Source organism: Gallus gallus, chromosome 14, assembly GCF_016699485.2.
Source record: "Gallus gallus isolate bGalGal1 chromosome 14, bGalGal1.mat.broiler.GRCg7b, whole genome shotgun sequence".
NCBI lineage: Eukaryota > Metazoa > Chordata > Aves > Galliformes > Phasianidae > Gallus > Gallus gallus.
Window position 1 is genome coordinate 12,808,638 of NC_052545.1, and position 23,168 is coordinate 12,831,805.

The 23,168-nt window shown below is 44.1% G+C and overlaps 1 protein-coding gene across 6 annotated transcripts in view; it reads right to left on the reverse strand.

Annotated features, from left to right (window-relative positions):
- Positions 1-22,188, reverse strand: part of CLUAP1 (clusterin associated protein 1) — a 56,110-nt gene extending 33,922 nt beyond the window's left edge. For 2 of the 6 annotated variants that reach the window (NM_001277591.2, XM_046900664.1), the window contains exons 1-8: positions 22,138-22,188; positions 21,835-21,946; positions 19,706-19,790; positions 17,431-17,610; positions 16,246-16,341; positions 5,874-5,957; positions 3,732-3,865; positions 2,477-2,618 (exon numbers count right to left, since the gene is read on the reverse strand). In NM_001277591.2, the coding sequence (NP_001264520.1) occupies positions 2,477-2,618; positions 3,732-3,865; positions 5,874-5,957; positions 16,246-16,341; positions 17,431-17,610; positions 19,706-19,790; positions 21,835-21,946; positions 22,138-22,159 (855 nt within the window). In that variant the 5' untranslated portion in view covers positions 22,160-22,188. Of the gene's footprint in view, positions 1-2,476; positions 2,619-3,731; positions 3,866-5,873; positions 5,958-6,409; positions 6,578-12,024; positions 12,082-13,313; positions 13,669-16,245; positions 16,342-17,430; positions 17,611-19,705; positions 19,791-21,834; positions 21,947-22,137 lie in introns of those variants that run through there. The other 4 variants (XM_046900665.1, XM_046900668.1, XM_046900666.1 and 1 more) reach the window with 4 other exon arrangements.
- Between the last annotated feature and the right edge of the window lie 980 nt (positions 22,189-23,168).

The window sequence follows — 23,168 nt, forward strand, 5'->3', positions numbered from 1 at the left end:
TGTTCTCGCTCTCCATGCTACTTTCCTCTTTGTTTTTTCCTTCCTCTTTTTTTTTGGGGGGGTGGGTATTCCCAAACACTCCCTAGGGAAAAGACTGAACAGACTCTAATATATGGGCAGTGAATTGAAATAATCTCAGGGTCCTTTCAGAATTAGGATTAAGCTATAGATCTAGACTTGAGAGGCAAACTCCATGCTGATTGCAGCCACACGGTGCATTTTAAAGATGCTTTGAGCACAGGTAACTTTATCACTTGAGATCATAGTAAGAAACAATCCAATGCAGGCTGCCAGTCAGGGCAGAAGACTAAGTGGTATTTTAACATCAAGCACATGTTAATTAAAGATGTTGTCAGTTCTGACGCTTGCTAATACACACCACGTATAACAAGTGACAGAAGTAGGCACAAAATGCACATCTTTTTGTCACAGCCCTTTGCATACTTTAATTCTAGACAACGCTGAAGTATTGCCGACTGCTTATCCTAATGGATGAAAAGCCAAAATATATGGGTGGATTCTCTAGGTGCCTCACAGAAGGAATGAGCGAAGGTAAAAGAAAAGTGCTCTTCAGATTCTAATCACAGGAACACTCCTGAATGACAAAGGCTTTTCCCTCATCTTATTATCTTTTAATAAAAACTCTCTCAAGAGCTGTAAGCCAAATCATTACTAACTTCTCTGCATGAATTCATAAGCAGTTCCAGGTACTCATACTCAAAACATTTCTACTTTTGGTATTGTCTCAACGACATTTGAACAGAAGGGAAAAAAATAATCAGATTTTAGGTCTCATTTCAAGATTAGGATTTAATAGAAGCCAAAGATATAGGGAAGAACTAGAGCATTATTAAACAAGACGTGAAAACATTAAGCTCACTACAGGTTAGAAATGTGGAATAGCATCTACAGAGATAGCTTACAAAAGGGGGGATGAATAGGAAATTGGTTGGCAGCAATTAACAAGTATTTTAAAATAAAAGTTTACTTGCTTCTCATACAAAAATGCAGCAAAATAGTTGATCCTTCTGAACAAATTACAGTATGCTTTTCCTGCGTCCAAGAGACAGGGGAAACTACTACATTTTACCCATCCTGCCAAAAGGTCTGAAGCCTGGGGGTAAAGCGCTCTGTACTTCGTGCTGTGCGAAGACAGATCAAAGCAGAAGAGGGACTATAAAGTTACCATACCTTATTTCCAGCCTAAGTACAGGTCATGGCACTTTACTATAACTCAACGCAAGTATGAATACTTCAGGGCCAATTATTTAAGGTTTGTTGGCTGCTTGTTTGTTTGTTTGTTTTCACATCAATATGCACGCAGAGGCATGGCCAAAGTAAAAAGTGCAGCCACAGACAGACACAAGGAACATGCACAGCTCCCCCATATTTCTGCCATGAACAAGAGTGAGTTGTGTTGACAACATAAGTAATGATCTGTATTAGGAAAAGCCAAGAAGTGGAAGCACTGGTTCACTCAAACAAAGCACAGCAAACTCACCAATACTAAAGTCCAAGGGGAGATCATTCACTGAAATCTCTCTTTCCAATGAAAACAGAAAACTTATTGAGTGAAGGCTGCTAAAAGAAAACCCAACAATATTCAGTAAAACATGAACCTGCAGAAGCTGAATGAAAGGCTGGCTGAAAGTGCTGCAGCCCAATAAACACCCAAAGGAAAGGAAAGCATCAAGCAAGATGAGATAGAGATGCCTATTTTCCACTGAGAATTGCACTGAGCTGATACAACTCAGCAAATCAACACAAAAAGAGAAGATCTATAAACAAGAAGTCTCTGTGAGAGAGGATTCCAACTTAACTCATCTTTTCAGTGATACTTCTGCTATGTTTTCATTGAAGACAACAACTACAAGAAAACTGAAGAGCCTTGTGCTAACAAACCCTTACACATCAGTCATTGGCAGACAATAAAAATAAGTGTTTAAGAACTCTTAGCACATACAGTGAACAGAGCAAATGGAAGATGAGGAATACTGAAAATATTCTTCACAATCAACCCTTCACCCAGAGGGTGGTGACGCACTGAACAGGTTGCCCAAGGAGGCTGTGGATGCCCCATCCCTGCAGGCATTCAAGGCCAGGCTGGATGTGGCTCTGGGCAGCCTGGTCTGCTGGTTGGTGACCCTGCACATAGCAGGGGGGTTGGAACTGGGTGAGCATTGTGGTCCTTTTCAACCCAGGCCATTCTATGATTCTGTGATCAAAAAACGTCATTCGAAAGAATCAAGGAAAGTCAGCCCAGAAAGAGGCATCATTACACTGGTTTAACTTCACCAACTGAAAAAGCAAAGGTGTATCATGTTTGTCTGAGAGCTGTCACTTTACTGCACGTCAGTGAACTGCCAGTCATTCAGAGCTGGTTCTACAACAAGTAACAGGTATTACAACATTTTCTGCTATACGGCCAAGGACTGGAGAACACAGAGTCTTGCTGAGCATTTCTAAGCTGTTTTACCTCAAACATCTCCTGCTCAGTCCGATGTTGATCGTCCAGGAGCTGCTCCAGGTAGGTTAGGTTATGGAATTTTTCTAGGTAGCTAGTGTATTGCTTCTGCAGCTGCTCTTCAATCTTCTCATATTCATCCATAAAAGCAGGACTGGAGACAACAAGAACAAACTACTCAGAAATACAGACCTGTACATGAAGAATTCTGAAACAGCATTCTCATTTTCACAGCTGTTTTTCCTTGTCTACAAAAACCAATCTAAAAGGACCTTCTCTTTTTAAGGCTACACACTACTTCAAGACTAAAAGCATAAGAGGAAGGAATATTAACCTATCCTGTGAAAATTTTACATAGCAAATGAAGGGTCAATGTGTATCCATCACCACTTCTTTCCAAACACATCATCCTCCTGTTCCATAACTCCAACAAGTATGCTCATTGTGTGGCTGGGAAGCCAACTTCTTTACTGGAGACATATCTGCAACAGCTGTGCTGTGTCATTAGAAGCATAACTAGTTCTGGTACTGATGATATCCTTTATCACAGCACCCTCAGCTGTGCCCCACAGAATGCTTCTGTTGTCTGATGCTTCACATCTACCCAACATACTTCCACTGAAGTGTTACAGGTCAAAACATGGCTATGAATCCACTGTTATTCTTTCCATCACTCATCACTCATTTTTCCCCTATCTTTTTTTTTGTCTCAGAAACAGAGAATGATCTTTTACATTGTATAAACCTGCAATTCAACCAAAGGGGTGTGAAATCAACCCAAACAGTGAATCTGAACATTCTGATTTTATGGCAGGCTGTGTCATTGCCCAGAGGAACATATCCCAACAAGAAATGCCAAGTTACCTTGGTGGCTGGGAATGTTAGAAGCCTTTAGGAACAGAGAATACATCATTTTCAGCAGAACCACCTGGCACCATTTATGCTTAAAGACAACATAAAAATGAGATGCTACCTGGCCATTGTGTGGAGTTCAAGCAGCAAGTAAGCTGCCCACCAAATAATACCCTGGAGTTTTTTTAACAGCCCTGATTATCTGATTTCAAATACAAAAGAAACTGAAAAAAATAAATAATTACTATCTAGATTAAGCACCACAAATGACAAAAACCCTTTCTCACATGCCATCATCTCAGCCTCATTATAGACTTCATTCCTCACTGCTTTAAGCATTGAGAACGCACAGTACCATCACTCATGCTAGTGCTGTGCTCATTTATGCAGCAGATAATCAATTTATAATCTTTACCGAACGCTCTGTAGGGTCTGCAGCCTCTTCTGGCTTCTTTCCAGCTCCGATTTCCTCTTTTCAATCTTGGCTTCCAAATTGGCTTCGTCCAAAGCCACATTACTCAACATGTCCTTAGTCTTTTGGACCTCTTCCTAAAAGAGAAGGATGGTGAAGCAAGCCCCGCACTGGAATAAGTAGAATTATCTTTCAGACGTTGATATGCTTCTGTATTATCTCTTACTGCATGCTTTCAAATAACAATGAGCTAGAAGATAAACCAGCAAAGCAATGATAATTAAAAAGCTTTTTTTTTGTGGCCAGGATAATGAACTATGTGGACATTTACTAATTAGAATACCTGCTTTTTTCTCCAAACGTTCTTAATGAAAGAAAAAAAAACACCCACAAACACAGCTGTCCTGGCTTTAACTCTTTCCATCAAAAAGGAAGGAACAATGCCTTCCTCACAAAATCTGACAGGACGCACAAAGTCATCTCTCAACAAGTAAGTATCTGAATCAACACGGAAGAGAAATGCATGTATTTCTTGGTACCATTTTAGTGAGTTTTTAGGATTCTGTCAACACTTTTTTTTCCTTCCTGACAAAAGTCACTTTAAAAAAGAAGTCAGCCTATCCCATTGCCTTCACTCTTCCCTGAGTCCTGCTATATCTATCTTTCCAAAATCCAGGAAGCATCCCAAACATCGTAACACGTTACAGGAATAAGGAGGGGAAAGTTTCAGCCTGTTTAAACAGATGAGTACATTCAGTGTGCTCATGCTCTAGATGAGTGAGGGGGACAGAGGACTTCACATTTGCTGAAGCTCTAGCAGTAATTGCTACGTGCTGTTCAGCTACGATAGGTCATTTCAGTGACTGGTCCAGAACTAAACCAGCTGAGGTATGTGCTAAATTGATATTCTCAAGAAGCCAATTGCTCTAATATTTTCCCGTTAGTTTATTAGCACTACTGCCTAGAATATCAATGCACATTAACAACATTTAGAGTTCATATGGACTGCAAGTAGGAAGGGAAATATAAGGAAAGATTGCCTGAAGCACCTATTGATTATGCACTGGCTTTTTAAACCTGGAACTCCGTGCCTTGTAATTACAGAACTGGATTGGATACAGTTTGCAGCTAAATAACTTGCAGCATTCACTAGGATTTAATTAATTACTATACTTGCACAGTGCCTATCAGAGCAGCTAGTGGTTCAGAGATACAGAGCCCAAGCACTGGAGTAAGAACAGCATTCCAGAGACGAGCACAGACCAAGGCACCTCTGAAACTAGAAGCACAGTGATTCCTGGGCATGCTGCAATCAGCACAGTGCCTGCTCTTCTGATCCCCTTCCCAGCTCAGCTATCCTGCTTCCAGAGCCCAGCTTCACAGCTCCAGGGGTACCAACACGCTCTGGGTTCCAAGTACATCCCTTGTAGCTGTGATTCTAATATTTACGTGGTTGAAACAACGATGTCCATTCCTGTGCTGATGAAGTCAGTCATTCCTCTAGAGCTTCTGAAGCTATTGCTGAGCCCTTAACAGAGGTAGGGAACGTGACTGAAACTCAGAAGGGGCTTTCCTTTCCTCCCAAAAGAGAAGCCAAGGGAAGCTGTCCTTCAGTGCAGCCGTGGTGACTGCAACACCAAGGGTTTGTCAGCATAGTCACTTCAACTAGAGGAATGTAGCTACATCTGAAACCAACACAGCCATACAGTGCAACAAGCTAGCAGCGGGGCTGCTCTTAGCACATTCCCCTAGGTGCTGCTAACACAGCATATCTGTCCTGCTGTAGGCTGTGATTTCTGACTGCCAGCTCACGATCCTCACTGTGCAGATACTGCTTGCACTCTGCCAAGGAAAGCTATCAGTTATATTTAACAGGTTTGTTCACTTTGAACCCAACTTATTAACCAAGAAACCACCAAGATCATCCGTGACTCTTCATTACCATGACACAAAGCATCATCACATACCAATCTTTGCCTTGATGAATTTGTGTTTACACATCTAATGTCACCTAAAGACCAATACCCACATCAGCCATGAACTGAAGTCCCACATTACCTGTTAACTACTCAGGTGGAACATTACTTGGCCCAGCAGAAGAGAGGAAGGATGATTCTGCAATAAAATAAGTAACAATTTGCTTACCAGAACACAGTCAATGGCAACTTTCATCATCTTCTCAGCTTCGTTTATCTCCAAAGGTCTGGCAATAGATTCTGTTCTTGCTTCCTATGAAAATACATACATAGATTTAAACACAACACCAAGAAATTAATATTTGCAGAGCAGAGGATGGCAAAACAACAAACACTCAATCATCTGCTAAATAAATGGTGCAGGACTTATTATTTATGCACCAAGGCTCAAACAATTAAAAGAATGGGAGATTGTAAAAAGGTCAGTTAAGTGAGGCTGGGGTCGACGTGGAGCAATTAAGGTGACTTTCCAAAACAAGCTAAGTTATCATTTCAACTGCAACTATTATTGAATGCAGATTTTGTGGAAACTGCACTGGTTATCAGGCGTTAAACAAAACATGCTACAAAACAAGATATCCTCATCTTTACAACACAGCTAACATAGGCAGCTGAGCACAATGCCACATGTTTGCAGAGACAGACAAGGAATGAACCCATTGAAGCAAGCCAGACAGTCAGCCTGTAGGTGCTTCCTACACCCACATGAAAATGAGGTGATGAAGACATATGGGTTTCTCCAATTCTGGTCCCAGGTGATTCAACCTCCTCCTCAAAGCAGCTCTTCTTGTTTATAGTCCAAAGGAGGAAGAAAAACCAACCACCCCAAAACAAATGCCCTCAGCAGTTCTGGGACAGGTGGGCTTAGTACTCACCATGCCCTCATCCGTACCATGTCTTATATCAACCTGGCTGAAATGAAAACGTTTGATTGGTTGCTGATTTAGGAGAAAAGGTAGGAAGTTTTTCCAGCTGGAAGCCCTTAAAATCATCTGATGTTACCAAATGGTTTGCCAACAGGTGGATCAAGATGGAAATAGCACCTCTCTAGAGAACATCTGATTAAGAAGCTGGAATTGTCCATATAAGATCAATGGGTCTTCTATCTTCCCTCCACCTCCCACGGAAGTTTCATGCACGGACCACAGTCCTCTTAGAGAAATCCACACCAGTTTCCAGCTGGAGGCTCAGCCCTGCAGTCACACCTGTTTGCATTGCCAGGCCAGTGAAGGGTGGTGCTAAAGTAGAAATTCTTCCTTCCAGAGCTCACTGCTGAACCAGGCTTAACCAAATGTGGGCCGTCAGCAGCACTGAGAGGAGGATGCAGGCGGACCACTGCAGCTTCCCACACATACAGCTCCATCCATTTATTTAATGGATGTCTGTAACAGCTTCCCTGTGTATCTGGGACATGTCCTGCAGCCCTATGAGAACTCTTGCAGGGAAAGCTTTAACCTGTAGCATCTCTTTTGAGGAAGGGCCCTGCAAATGGACGCGCTGAAGAGGACTGACAAGAAGGTGGCTCACACCAGTGTGCTTGGAGAAAAACAAAACACTCCACAAAGACTACAAAGATGTTACGAGAAGCACTTCCTCTAAAACACCGAAGCTGGCTAATTACAACATCACTAAGCCATTAGCTAATTGAAGAAAATGGCTTCCAGTTAACAAACCCTCTCTGACACCCCACGACTCCCCACAGGAGCAAACCAGGCGTGCTTTCCTGCCAGCCCACCTTGTCACCACCACTACTTCTTACCCTATAGGAAATACACACTGACATGATGAATGGCATTTTTAAGGCTCGTGTTTGTGCTCGTACACACAGGCTGTACACTCAAAAGCAGCCCAACGTTCTGATTTTGCCCAAACACAAGGGATGCACTGCGTTGCTACCAGCTGTACTCACAATTCCATCCACTCAAAAGAAAAAAAAGTAAAGTGTGCAAATGAAACCAAGCTGAAAAATAGGGATTTGTTCATTTAAAGTAATGTACTCCTTGCAATTAGGTGTACTAATCAGAACATGTACTATAATACGCAAGAGGTTTCCTTTAAATCAACCGTTAAAAATAGAGTTCTCAGGAGAGGTGAAAAATATAGAAAAAATTATTGATGGCAGAGGAGTTACGAAGCAGAACAATTTAGGGCTAAGCCTGGTAATTACAACTCAGGAAAACAAACATATACAAAAGCAGAGAGGTATCTGTGGACACACTGCTTGTTTACCACTTCCCCGTGCTTCCTGCCCAAAGTGTTCAGAGCTCCCTGGCTATCGTTTTACATGATAAATACTAATTAAAACTCACGGAAGCCAAGTGTAAAATTATTTCTGATGAACCAAAGCTGACAATTATTAAAGAAAATGCACAGAAGCACATAAGAGATGACATTGGCTGGCACTTCTACCCACTCAGGATCAGCTATTTGGCACAGCACGGAGCAGCCGAGATTTTAATTCTTCAAGTTTTGCATCTCGCTTTGGACGGAGCCAATTGGAAGCACTACCGAATGGGCTGGCTGCCTGACACTCAAAAACCTGGTTTTCTTTGGAAATGAGGATGTCATTAGGAAGTTGGGAAGCTGTCAGATCCCAGACAGCTGCCTGCCCACCAGGCAGAGCCCAGAGCCCGGCCTGACAGGGCCCTGCCCACGGGACACAGAGCTGACCCTGAACACACTCTGCCCAAGTTGCACCAGCCTGGGCATCACGAGTGAAGACAAATTCCCTTAAAGCAAAACCGTACTGCAGCTGCTTCAGGAAACACCACTGACCCCGAAGCCTTCAAAACACCATCTGTGTAAATAATTTACTCAAGTGTACATCCCTGCTGAGCACTGGTGTCCCAGCTCCCACACCAGCTAACTTGTTCCCACTGCACCATGTTCCCATTGGCACATCTCCCTGCATGCACCAAAGCCATCCCAAACTCACAGGCTGCCTGGCCACCAAGTAATGCCACCAAACAGAATAGCCCACTGCACTGACAAGGCACAGAAAGCAAGGCCAGGACAACACTGCCATTCCTGCTAATGCACCCCACCGCTGCCTTCAGAGGTATTTTCCCCCCTTCTAGGAGCTTTATATATGGTTAAAAATGAAGAGCTGCTGCTACAAAAACAAGCCTAGCAATTATCCAGTGAAGCATTTCCAACCAGCTATGGTTTTCCATCACGGTGCCTCAGAAGCAGTCAAACCAGGTCCTGGCATGCCTGATGGATGGGGAACGGGATGTACATCTTCTGAAGCGCAGTAAGGACTGAAGGTGAGTAATTAAGCACGACTAGCACACAAGTCACTTGTGATAAATGTTGTGTAATACATGCGTATCTTCTGCAGGTCTAGCAGAGGTTTCTAAACATCTTTTTTTGTCATAAGGAGCAGACATGAAAGCTTCCTTCCAATGTGCAAGTCTCTGCATGAAATGTTTCTTGACCCCAAGTTAAATCCTGCCTGGTGAGCTGCGAGACTGCTGCATACATAAATACCTCCTTACCACCAGTTTCAGGAAGCATTATATCCCATACTCCCTCCAAATACAGGTTTTGTAACTGCTGCTATCTGTGCAGGTCATAAAACTCTACTTTCAGACCATTCACTGTTCAGGGTGTTCATTAACACACACTGTGAGCCCGTTTGGCCCAAACAGAATGCATCATTAGGCAGAGCTCTGTATGAACAGGAAGGTAAGGGAGGGACGTTGCAAGGCTCTTTCAGAAGGCCTTGATTATTTCTACTACCCAGCAGCCTATTTTCTTCCTCAGGAAATTAACCCCCAAGCTAATTGAGGCTGTTGCTGTTTCCAGGCTCCCATGAAGCTGTGTCCCTGTATGCCCATCTCAGCAGCCCACAAACAGACCGACAGAGGCATCCCCTGCCTCCCCTTGGAGCAGGAGCCCCAAAGCAGGAGGAGGCTTGTGATGCCTCTCCTGGTAAGAGGCCAACATACACCCCTTTCAGTACAGCCAAAGCTATGTTATGTATGAGGTAAGTGAGGAATAATGAGGGACGCAAAGCTCACCAGGCATTCAGAACACAGTGTTTGTGATTTAGCCCAATCAAATGGAACTTCTTGCAGACACACAAGCTTGACAAATGCTTTGACATACAAAAGATGGTTTGGATGCAATTTTCTTCCCAGCCATGCTAGAATGGTTTGTCAAAACCATCAGGTGCTGAGCTACAGGCATTCAGACATCCCAGCTAGTTGATAAAACCTTCCCTGCACTGAAATAACTGGTTCACAAGATGCAAAGGCATCACCTCTGTTTGCTAACGATGCTAAGCCAGATACTAATGGCAAGTTCATTAGAAAATCCTTTGTTACATAAACCACGTAATCAAAAATGCTATATCCACATAATATATACCCATGGTTATGGTTATGGTTAAAGCAATCCAAAGTGTAGGGCAGTCTCCACTCAACTTCTCTGTACAACTGCAAGGTTTCATTTTGGCTTCTCCCTTTGCATTAATCCCCTTTGCTCAAAAACAGTTAAGCTGGGGTTTGGTCTGAAGCAGCAGTTGGAAAAACCCACCTGCAGTAAGCTAGCTCATTCTCCAGAGCTCTAGACATTTCAAGTCACCAATTTCCACTAGAAATCACTTTACCTCTGAGATGTGCGTGGCAGCTTTGCAGCCAAAGCACAGGAAATGAAAGAAATTAGTTTACCCACTTCCCCCCGGCAGCACCAGGTGCTCCGAAGGAACACTTGGCAGATGGAAAATGCTTTCAGTGCTAAAACAAAACCATTTTTTGTAGTTAACTTTCATAGAGGACCGAAGGGAGCAGCTGCCATTCAGTGAGAGCCACCTCTCTCCTTACAAACAGAGGCAGGCAGCACGCAGCACCGAGTGGGGAGAGTGCTTTGGTGGCACCTCTTCTCATTTAACTAATGCCATCTCAGTTCCACAGCTGGATCTAAATGCCTGCAGCTCTCCTACGAGGTTAATTGAAGCAAGTCACAAGCTGAAGTTGGAAGAGAGATTTTCAATGGCTTCATCAATTTTGGAACAAACTTACACTGTGTGCATACATAGCAGTAACGCACTCCAATAGCCTATACTAAGAAATGTATCCTCTGTAGACTGGGAAACATTTTATCTGGCTGTTAAGAGCTTCAATCTACACAATTACAGCAGTTATTTACACAAGAGGATAGCAGGGACTAAACAGCTTGTTCGAGGTCGCAGATGGAGAAAGAGCCAAGAGGAAAAAGAGCACACAAAGGTGCTGCCCACCCTCAGCACAAGCAAAGTGCATCAAAAGAAAGACTATTTTCACCTTTCTTCAGCTTTACGTGGCTTAGAGCTAACTGAGATTAAGTTAGTAAGTTAGTAAGCCCCCTCTGTGAGAGACTGAAACTATTTCAGTTTGTGTGTTCTGGTCATCCTCAGCATTGAAAATGGTGCAGAGAGAGACAGGGAGGAAGAAACCTGAGTAACAGCTTTCCATTCCTACTCCATACCCAAAGAAACGCCAGCATTACGCACCTGAGGGGAGGAATAAAACCTAGAAATCCAAAGCTCCAAATGCCTTGTTCTTCTTCCAAAGCTGGATATAAATTACTGTGAAAAATCAGGGCCACGCAGTCATGCAATGCAGAAGAAGTCCCAGTAGGAGAGTGAAATAGAGATAAATACATCTCTGTGCACAGAATTTGTACTGTGCATATTCAAAAACAGACTCTTTGAATTCCAACTTTCCAATCTCTCTGCTTGGGCTGTTAAGAGTGGAAGCAGTGAACTGTCGTGCCAACGTTTGGGCCAAATGCATTTTAAAACCAAAAGGCTTTCTGTAGGGTTGCTCACTGGGAAATCCTTCTCCTCTTTCTCAAACATAAAATCTGCATTCTTAGTGAAGCCAAAAGGGACATCTGTGACTTCCATCTGATGAGATAAGCATAGCTTTCCGTACTTCTTGTTTCCCTGCAGAATCTTAACCAACTGCATCATAGTTTGAACGAAGCAAAGGAGCACCTGTAGGTTTGGATCCCTCCAGTGTTCCCAAATGAAACATTGGGTGATCTTTGGTGGTGGCTTTTAACATTATAGATTAATTTTGAAAGCAGTTTACATATACACCAGCAGTGCAGTCAGGAAATGATGGATTTATAAAGGCCTCAAAAAGGCACAGCGCCACATTTCCAAGAAAACAAACACACCTCCCAATAAATACAGACATATTTACATCAGTATGCATCTGCAATACATCTAATAGAGACTTTCCCTTAATAACTCTTCTCTCCTTCAGCTGGAATTTGTTTTCATTCCGAAAGTAATTTATTAAAGTGACCTATGGCTTGGAACAATCATTTACCTCATGCATAACGATTTTCCACACAGCTCCTATACCAACTACGTGCAAAAAGAGCTCCTATAAAGAAAGGAAAGGTTGTGACACAAATTAGAGTCAGCGTTTCTACAGGAAATAAAGAGTTTTGCTTCACTTTTCCCACTGATCTTTCCCCAGGAGGTGCAGAGACGAGGAAAACAGATGTATTCAGCCCATTAGTGCCAAATGCCAGCATTTCCTTTACACCTACAGGAAAATGAAGCAGTCTTCACTCAGGAATAGAAACAAGACCTCAGCTTAACTAAGCCCAGCTACTGAGATACTCCATTTCAGCATTTGGAAATGGATGAATTGGAGGGGAGGAATAAAAAAATAAAAAGGAAGAGGTTTGGGCATCAAAAAGCCACCATGTTCTCAAATTCATTAGCACAGTATCACAGCCCTCAACACATCTTAATATATGCAACAGGTTCAGCACATAAAATGTAATGAAGAAATAAACCATACTGCTCTCCTATTGCTCTCTAATAGCACAATCTCTCCACCAACTCAATTTAGTGCGTGCATTACTTAGCCAGGCAATGTCAAACGAAAATAAGCAATGGAAATCAATAATCTTCACATTAAAAAATACTAAAAGTAACCTTCAGTGAATGGCAACTGATTTGATATCTGCACACAAGGTTCTAATTCCCCACGAGGTCACAACTCACGGCACTTCTGCACACCTGAAATAGAGTGGGAAGGGCAGGCACAGGATGCCATCCCAGCAGGCTGTGGAGAAAAGATTCTATGGAGGATGGTGTGAAATTACAGGCAATTCTTCCCTGCCCTCAGCACTGGCTATTTAGAAATAACTGCAACTCCACCGGCTTCCATGGGCATTATCAGACTTAATGGTGATGGCAGAAAACAACTGCGTTTGGCTCTCAGCCTCTCACTTGATGAGCTCATTTCATACTCAAGCGAGTTCTGTATAGCTCAATTACTTTAAAATATTTGGAAGGCAAAAAGAGGATGATGAAATCTAACCTAACAGGTTACAAGTAATGAATCACCTGTCCCAAGGTTACCGTAAGACCCCTATTTTCCCAGTGATATCCTCCCCTCCTGCCACCAACTCTGGGTAGGAAATCCCCTTTAGAATCCTGAGGATGCTGCACCACAGCCAGGATGGAGCTGCTGCTGCCAGGGGGCTGCTTTGGGCTGTCACACTGAGCTCCCTTTGCCCTTCTGCTGCTCAAACACACACATGGGAACGGCAGGGCTGACGGCTCACGCTCCCGGCCCCACTGATGAGATGCCCAGCTTACCTCCAACAACAAAGGAGTTTCTTTACAGAGGTTCACTGTGGAAACAGGAACGTGGTAGAGAAGTTCTACAGGATTAAAACACAAAGCCTGTGGAGCTTCAACAGTGTTCAAAGGCTCCCACAGCACAGCTGCCCCCCAGGTGGTGAGGCCAAGCAGCATGCTGCACGGTGGAGTGCTGAGCCAGTGACCCCACTGCACAGCCAGCTCAGCCCTACTCCTCCACAGAGCTGAGTTCACTTCTCACCTGTAAGTTTGTTCTGTGTTTCCCCCTCCCATTTGCTCCCTGAAGTACAGAGCCATGTTCCAAGACAAGTGCGTGGCTCGGCAGCTCCGGGATGTTAGCGCTCCTGAACTGAATCACAGCTATAATGAATCACAACCATAGCATAGATGCTATCAGAGAACTATAAAACAACATTTCCTCTTATTATTTAAGCTCCAGATAGGAAGAGAAAGCTATTACAACTGGTTTACAAGCACAGAAGCTACAGCGGCCCCAGCATCTATTTGAGGGTGAGAATTTTGCTTTGTGGCTCCTGAAAAGATGGAAACAAGAGCTGGGGGAAGTCTCTTCTATTAAGTCTCACTTCTATTTTCCAACCTCTCCCAAAGGCACTGGTGTGCCTGCCTCCACCACCACCCCATGCAACAAGGGGCACGGCTGCCAAAAGCAGTCAATCTGCCCAGCACCTGGGTCATGGCAATTCCCTGGTACAGGCAGGCTGCAAACAACTCAGAATAGCAGCTTTAAGTTCAGCTCATTTTCAGGAGATTGCATTCTCCAGCACATGGGCTGCAAATAATTTTTATAGCATCTACGCTGCCATTTTGTAAAAAATAACAGCAACAGGTATATTTTTGTGAAGAGCCTTGCAATTCTTAGTGGAACACAAATTCTTCACCCCTTCCTATCCATTCACAGGTTCATTATACGATTCAATACATTCTCCATAAAAAAAATAAAGCGCAGAGATCCCAGTTAAAAACACTCCGTGTGAAAGTGCTTTTATTGCTCCCATTTTACAACATTCTCTCAACAGAATGGGACAGAGACACTGTCCCCAAGGAAGACCATACCCATTGCACCCCCAGGCACAGTCCTAGAAGTACCCCAGGACTGGTTCCATTCCAAAGAGGCCATGCCTACAACTGACGTTTGTCCCTTTCTCTTTCAAACACACTGCAAGTGCAGAGTCCTCATTTACAATAAAGAAACTGACAGCGACAAGAACCAAAAGATAAGCAATCACCGTCACCAGTAACCTTTAGAAGAAAGCATAAAGCCACAGTGTTAAAGGGAAGTCTGCTTAGTGCAACCTTATGGCTTTGTAACCCCAACACAAATGGGATTTTCAGCTCTAACAAATCACTCAGAAGGCTGAAGCCAGGAACAAATCATAGGAACACAGCATCACAGCTTCTGTGCTGCACTCCGCAGGCTCTCCTGCCACAGTACCCTGTTGTGCTTTTAAGATACAAACTCAGAGCTAATGAGAGAGAAGCAGAGGTTGTCTTTCCTAAGACAGGATTTCTTGAAGATAACAAATCCAGCCTGTCAACTCTTTATGCAAGGTGTAAACTGAGCACCTCTGTAAAATCCATCAGCTGCAGCTCGTGCCCTCAGTCATTACATTGTGAGAAAGACACTCTCTAGAGTAAACAATCAATCGTCCCTTTACAAACTGCACATTAAATAGAATAATGCTGAAGATCTCTTAATGGGCACAAGAAGTGGCTGCAACGAAGCACTCATCCAGCTCTTCATTTTTCCTTCCATGTTCTCAGTGCTCTACACTCCTGCAAGTCCCTTTTAGAAGGCCCAGTACTGCAGTCAGCTGGGCTCCTAAAAACCTCAATTTCAAGTGATTATACAACGCCCAATTTCAAAGCAATGCTTAAGTACTTCTTAAACATGTTGACCTGGCCTGTACCTGACTTTTTAGCTGAGTTCTAAGAGGTGCTGCCTCCAATAACAGCACAGCTTAATGTTCCAGACCAAACATTAACACATCAGGTGGTATTCATGTGAAAATTATTTCAAAGCCAGGGAATTAAACAAAGAACACCAGATGAGAAGTAACCGATTAACCATTCTGTAAGACTTTTGTATGCTGAATTCAGGTGGATTATCACTCCTCTCTCCCTTCTAAAAACACTTATGCCTTTCCTGTGGCTGTACACCATGCTGTAGCATCTTGCAGGAAGGGCAATGCTTCACACAATCTCTGCACAGCATCTATTCCTTGAAACACTTGCACTCCACCAAGCAAGGATCTAAGAGCATTAGCTGTCAAGGCACACAGCCTGCTGCTCTTACAGGATGTGCTTCCCACAGATAAGATATTACAAACCTGAAGATTACCAAAAAATGGTACCAGAACTTCCAGGGCTTCCCTTGTTTAGATGTCTATTATCAGTAAACAGATAACCTCCAGCATTACAGATAAGCACATTAGAGAAACAAATTGAGAGACTTATTGGCAAAGTGTTTGATGACACGTCCGTGACTTCATGCAGTAGCTTGCAATTTTACAATTAAACTGAAGAAGTTGTACCCTGCAGGCTTCCATGCCTTTCAATTACTGTAACAGAAATAATGAGCCTTGCACTCGGATAACTCAGAGCATTAATAATTTACCTTTCAGAATATATCTATCAGCACCGCCAAAATATAAACATGAAGTTAATATTTCCAAACAGTTCTACAGAGACTACTTCAGTTTTCTTCCCAAGGAGAAATGCCAAACTGTTCTCTCAATTTTACTGCAATCCAGGCATTAATATGAGTGGGAAGAAAACACAAACTTTGACCCATCCCTGCAACTGACAGAATGTTCAGCTGTTACAAGCAGCTGCTCACACTTTCTGCACCTTTCTCCTTTGCAGTACCTAGTGAACAAATGTTCTTATCCCCTCTCCAGGATGTACTTACCCTTAGCTCTACCTCTTTGCCAAGTAAGTCATATAGATTTGCTCCTTTGGAGGTGATTTCAGAAGCAAGCTGCCTAGCTGCTTTCAAGTCAGCAATCTGGAAACACAGCAACAGCACAGAATGGTAAAAGAGAATCCACAATATCACAAAGAAAATCAACAACAGATTTTTCTTATTGTTATGTTAAAAAGGAGGACAGCACAGAGACTGAAACTGCCACAGCACTGAAGCTGCCCACTGGAATCAGAGCAAGTCCACCTCCAGGGCTTAAACATGGCCTTGGTTAGGCATCATGTAGGCACAGGCTGCCTGGTGAGACCCCAGACACTTCAGGTCAACAATAAAACCTCCTCAAAGCTGACTCAACCTCCTCAAAGCTGACTCAGCCACTTGTTGGTTCATGTGCTACCCATGGCAAACAGAAACATCTTCTCTTTCATATGCAAAAGTGCATACACCAAAAGGTATGTGACCAGGACACTGTGCAAGTACTGAGCATGGATCATCTAGAAGTGGTTTTACTCATGATTTCTCTGAGGTGCTTTCCTCATAAAGAGGAATAATTGTAGCTTTGCCATCTTTTCAAGAACAGCAGTATTACTGTCTGACAGGCAGACACCAGAGAGCATTGCTATAAAATGTGATTATTTTGTATCAGGATGTAGAAGAGGTGCTAAAAGTAACAAAAAGCAGCAACAAGAACCCTTATTTAACACAGCGTGGCTTTCTTCAGTGTCTCAGGAAGGCATTTAAGGGCTTGGATGGCTTTGATGTCTGTTTGGATAATATGAAGATTCCATTTTTGTTCAATGCTAACTGGCCCAAAATCCAACGTTCAGTCAGCATTTTGGAAGCTCGCATGTTGCACTGATGTCAGTAGATGGAAAATCTGTAGATAGAAAATCTTTATCCTTGTGTACTCCGACACCTCTACAACTTTAACAGCATTTCAGAACAATTATAACCAATTTGGTGCCACTATTTCCTTGTACTATGCTTCTGGATAAGAGGACACAGAGATTAAAACAAGTCGTAGCGTGCAACCTCAACCATGGAAGGCCAAGATAAAGCCGTACCAACTTCCTTGTGAGAACGTTGTCTGCTTAGGTCTCAGATAGAAAATGCATCTGTTTTTCACAGGTTCACACAGCGCTCACCCACACCAAGAGTACACGTTTTCCTTACTTTTGAGCCAAGATCAAACTTGAATTTGCTGCTGTCTTCCTCAGTGATGTCTGTGCGCTCCATTCCCTCCGTATTCATCGCGCTGTAAAGCACAGAGGTGACCTTCAGCAGTTCTCTCACTGCATAGCCATCTGCCTGGTAAAGCTTCTTGGTGTTGAGCTTTATGTGGGCCTTGGTAGCCTTTGGAAAGAAAGAAACCATCATGCCACAAAGAAGAACAAAACCTCCATTTACCTCTTCTTACTTCGCTCAGAAGCTCTCACCGGAGGCACTGTTGTCTGCTTTAAACAGATAAGTCTTGCTCTTTGGAAAGAGATTTGCTTAACCATATCACTGTCATTTCTAAAGAAACCTTTCTGAAATGTGTGCACTTTCTGTATGTCAGAACATTTGCAGATAATTGCCAGAATGAAAAAACTCAAACTATTCATTAATTCTTCCCCATGTGAAGATCAGCAAAAACCCCGTGCACCACTTAAACTCAAATTAAGTTTAAGTGGAATGTAAGTGCTGCCCAGGTCTTGTGATGATGCTGCAGAGAGGTAAATTTCACCCTTAATGAGTTACAAGAATAAGATCAATTATCCTAATTTAACTGCCTTCTCTTCCAGCAGCAGCTTCAGAGTATTTTATTGTTTCTCAAATTATTCCCTGTTACAATATTACTGACTTCATTGTATTGCCTCCCATCTCTGAAAAGAAGAAAAAAAAAACCATTAAAAATTACAATATCCTCTTTTCATACTTCAAAATAGCAAAGGAGAAAAGTGAGCACCATAGAAACCACGCATCTGTCACAGAATGGACACAAGTGTAGCTCTTGCATCCCCTGCCAAATGGCTGCACCTACCTCACGCACGCAGCACAGCTAAAAGGAGGCCCTGGAGCCTCCAGAACAGGTTACTGATGTCGTGCACTCTGAACAGGGCCACTCTGTTCTGTATGAGACTTGCAGTACGAAAACCCCTCATTGCTTTTGAAAATGTTGGCTGCCGTGACCTCAGCTGAACCAGCATACGATGTGGAAAGCCAAACATGTTCTCTTCCCCTCTCTTTCAGTCTCTTTCAGTAGAAGGGATGTAAAAAAAAAACTGAATCGTGGAAACAGCGGGGATTGAGTTTTAAGAGAAGTGTGTCATTAAATGGACAGAATCTGTTAAACATCCACTACACAAAGAAAACCAACACACCACACCACGAAGGAGGTGGTTAAAGACAGGAATTCCAATTTCAGCTGCATTCAGCCTCAGGAGAGAAAAATCGATGCCAAGCAAAAAGAAAATAAGTGTATTTCACTCAAAGACAATTTAGGAAAAAAGAGGCAAAAACCACATACAACTACATGTATTTCCCAGATTGCCATAATGGCACTGCTTGTTCAAGTAGGTAGCCTCACGTCTGGAAAGCCTTTACAACAACTCTAAGTGGTGGTAGAAGATTTGCTCTGAGAAAAAATATGCCCCAATCTAATAATTGAGAAGGCACATACAACAGAATGCTAAAGTACCATTTAATATCATAATGAGAACGCCCATCAGAGTTTATAACTACTGAAGCATGCAACTGAATCTGGCATCAGGTTGTCTGTAAATAACCAAGAATCTCTTCCGAATCTATTTTAAATAGATTCACTGTATCTTTTACTCTTAGCTTTTTTTTCCCCTCTCCAAGTATAAGGTGATAAAGATGAATACTGTTTTACTATCTGATGTGTAGTTCCCAATTTTGTAAAGCCAGATGCAGCAGCACAAGATCTCGGTGAGAACACACCCTGCTCTGTGCAAGCTTAGGTCACTGCTACAGCAGGATCCCACAACATGTACAGGGCCTTGTAAATACAAGAGCCATGCAAATACAAACCTAAGAGAGCACCAAGCCCCAAACAGCCTATGAAACAAGTAGAAATATTCCTACTCAACCTACTCTTATGACTTAAATGAAACTACACAAAGGATTAGGGATGGAGTTATATCCCTTATATCACTGCAATAGCTGAAGCTTTACTATTAGTAAGTTCTAAAATAAAGTTCCCTCTCCCTTCCTTTTCATCTTCTTCTTTTCTTTTATTTTCAATCCTGAGCAGAATACTCTGGTCAATTTTACAACCTGAATGTGATTACTTTGGAGAGAACACCACGCTGCTTGCAATTTGACATACATCACAAGAACACAGTACAGCTCAGCCACCCCTCACAAGGAAATTGCAAGGAATTAAGAGCGACATCATTCAAGCCAACATGGAACAAGCACTTCAGTGTGAAATAAGCAGACGTACCATGAACTGAGCTACAGCCTTAATGAAGAAAACCCGGTCCTGTTCCGTCTCAACATCAGGGGGAATGTCAGACTGAGGTTCGTACCTGTGGAGGCATGCATGGATTTGGATGAGAAAGACACGTGCAGAGTTAGGGAGACTGCTTCACTTGAGAGGCAAAGTCAGAAAGAAAGGAAAAAAACCAACACGTATGAGACTGGAAAACAGCTCTTCAGCTCCTATTGCAGCGAAGGGCTGTCAAGGCCCCACAGTGCCACTTTGGGGCTGTGCCCAAAATGCAAAGGCTGTAAAGCTTGAGGTGTTTCTCCAGGAGGAATTGGTACTTTGGCACACTAAGTACGTATTTTCAATCAGGGTTGAATTCATTCAATCAAATGGAGCTGGCAATATCAAGTCCACGAAACACTTAGAAAATAACTTCCTACTTAAATCACAAGCAGCTTACAGGAACCAAAGTAAACTCGATCACACGTGGCTTCACCATTCAAAAACACCAGGTTAGTATGTCCAGCTTCCAGATGCTGAATGACAACACTGCGTGCCAGCCTGCTATTGCTGGCAGTAACAAAACCAGCCGTGTTATCATACGTGTTTCCAGCCTCTCAAAGTACTCAAGAATGAAGTCCTCGCCCTCAGGCATCCTTCCAGAAATATGACTTCCAAACCCAAATGAAACACGCAGAAAAGAAAACAGATGGAAGGTTTGTGAATTGCTTTTAAAAAAGCATCAGTGAAATGCAGAACCTTCTAGAAGTCACCACCCTACAGGAGCCAAGGAAGAAAAAAGGGAAATTCCTGCAATCTTATAAAAGGCTTTGAGATTTCCAACGTTCAGACAGACAAAAAAAACCCCAATCTTCTCTTTCAAATCACATTTGCAATTAAGAGCAAGGCATGTGCAAAGTGTCCTCTGTGCTTTAAAGTGGAATCAGAAGGCTTCTCCAGCAGAAAAGCTGTCTGCCACTGCATGAGCCTAACTCTGAACAGAGAAGGATGCTGGTGTTCAGCTGTGGTTTGGTCTGAAATTAAATCACCTCCTTCCTGGGCTCAGGGCTGCCAGTCATGTTACAACACACAAGTCTGAGCTTCTTAAGCACGTGGGTACATTAGAAAAATGTTATTTTAAAAAGCAGTAGCTTTAACTTCATTCAATCGTCGTGTGGTGGTGCTGCTACACACCATGATTTGTGGTACACTCTGATTTATGTTCTTAAACACGAGGTGAAGGCAACAAGTAATGCAGACACTGTGTGTAACAGCCCTGTTCTAAAGAACACGTAGGTAACTCAATTCCAGCACTTCTCAATCATTTATAAGTATTCCCCTATTTTATTTTATTACCATTGTGACAACATTCAGGAAACACACCCATTAGGCTCAGATTCCCAGCTGTTATATTAATTACAAATTCAGGCCAAAGAAACAGCAAGGAGGCAAGCAGTTCACTGTCACAGTTTCCACTGTAATATTCCACATTAGGAGCAGCTTTGGTTACTTTTTCGCTCATGTGGGGGAATGAAGATAATTGGATTAGGAAGCCAAGTTCCATAAACATTTAAACAAAGCCTGTCCGTGGGTTAGGTGGCTGTAAAAGCACAGCAGGACAGCAGTAGGTGAGCAGCTCTTTTTGAAGCAGCACAGATGCTATACAAGGGCAAGGTGAAGCGATGGCAACTGTAATAAGATAGAAACCAACACTGCCTTGAGGAGCTGCCACTGTGAATGCCCCTGGTTGGGGTGCAGGGTCCTTTCAGTATCTAAAGGGGCGGTAAGGAGGAAAGGGACAGCCTTTAGCAAGGGCTGATGTGGCAGGGCAAGGGGAAATGGTTTTAAACGAAAAGAGGGGGGATTTAGATTGGATAATAGGATGACAGAGGCAGTGAGGCACCAGTAGAGCTTGCCCAGAGAGGTGATGGGTGCCCCGTCCCTGCAGACCCCCAGCGGTGAGGCCGGATGGGCTCTGAGCACTGACGGAGCCATGGGTGTCCCTGTGCACTGCAGGAGGTGGGACCAGGTGGTGCGAGGCTCCCTCAGCACTCAGTGGCTGCATACAGGTAGGACGGCAGTGAGGTGTACGTGGGATACGGACGGCAGCCGCACACCCAGCACTCGGCGCAGCCCGTACCCACCTCCTCACCAGCCACAGCAGCAGCTCGGCCACCAGCGCGAAGTTGGGCGCGTGGAAGTTCTCCATGGAGACGAGGCGGGGGTAGCCCAGCGCCCTCAGCATCTCGGTCAGATCTGAAAGAGAGCGCGCAGCGGGGCTCAGGCCCACCGACACCAGGCGGCCCGTAAAGACGGGCCACCGAAACCGACCCCGCCATTTCGGTACAAAACGCTCCGCACAGCGACACGGGGACTTTGAAAGAGCTTCTCCGTAAAACACAGCCGCCCCCGGGTCCCCCCGTGCCCGCCCGGCCCGCGAAACTCACTCCGCACATCGCGGTACGACATCGCGCGGCGCCCACGCACCAGGCCGCGCCGTCCGTCGCTATGGCAACGCGCTACGGCGCGGCGGAGGGGCCAAACTTAGTCGGAAAGCGAAGCGGTCCGTGCGCAAAGAGGATCGCCCTGTTTTCATCGGGCTGCTCTGCGGTTTGGAGAAGCAGCGCTTCGCTTTCCAGCTCCGAGCACGCGAGATGCGAGATCCCAAGCCACAAAGGAAATGAAATCGGCGATGAATGCGCTGCTCACCTCATCTCTTCCCTTTGTATTCAAATACGAATGCCAGACAGCACAAAAAAGTGGGTGCAGCTTTGGAGCAAAGCGGGCTGCAGCGAGGAGCGAAGCACAGCTGCAAAGCCGTGCCCATAGCCAGCATGCACGCCCGACTCCACGGCCACAACTCCCCCTCACACGGCCCGGCTCACACCTGTGAGCAGCTGTGATTCCTGTGCCAGACCATTGCAGCGGGGGTTTCTGATGCTCAGAGGTCCCAAAGCAGCAGGCACGCCATGCGGGGCAGCTTGGGGACAACTTGGGGATGCTTTGGGTGCACCCTGGGGACACTTTGGGGTGCAGAAGCACAGGAACAGGCATGGTGGCTGAGCCACGGCAGCAGAACTGTGCCCATACCGTGTGCTCTGTGGGGCTCCTCTGTGCACCACCTCGAAACTTACACACCTAAAGCTGAAAAAGCTCTCTGTATTCATATATACATCATTAATGAGAGGAAGAAAAGTCTTGGGTGGCACCTCCGGAAGAAAGGATGGGATTCTAAGGAGCGATGCTGAGGATGGGGGACAGTGGGGAGGCAGCCACAGTGCAGTTTGTGCTGAGGGACGCCGGGGATGCTGAGCTCTGCCTCTGGGGAAGGGCAGCATCCAGGAACGTCCCCCTCCGGGTAATTACTTTGCACAGCAGCTCCTGGCATTAAGGGAGCGGGCCGAGCAGCAGCCCATGTATCAAGCAGAAGGGGTAATAAATCAACCGCCTGTTTGATCTCTCAGCAGATAAGTGTGGC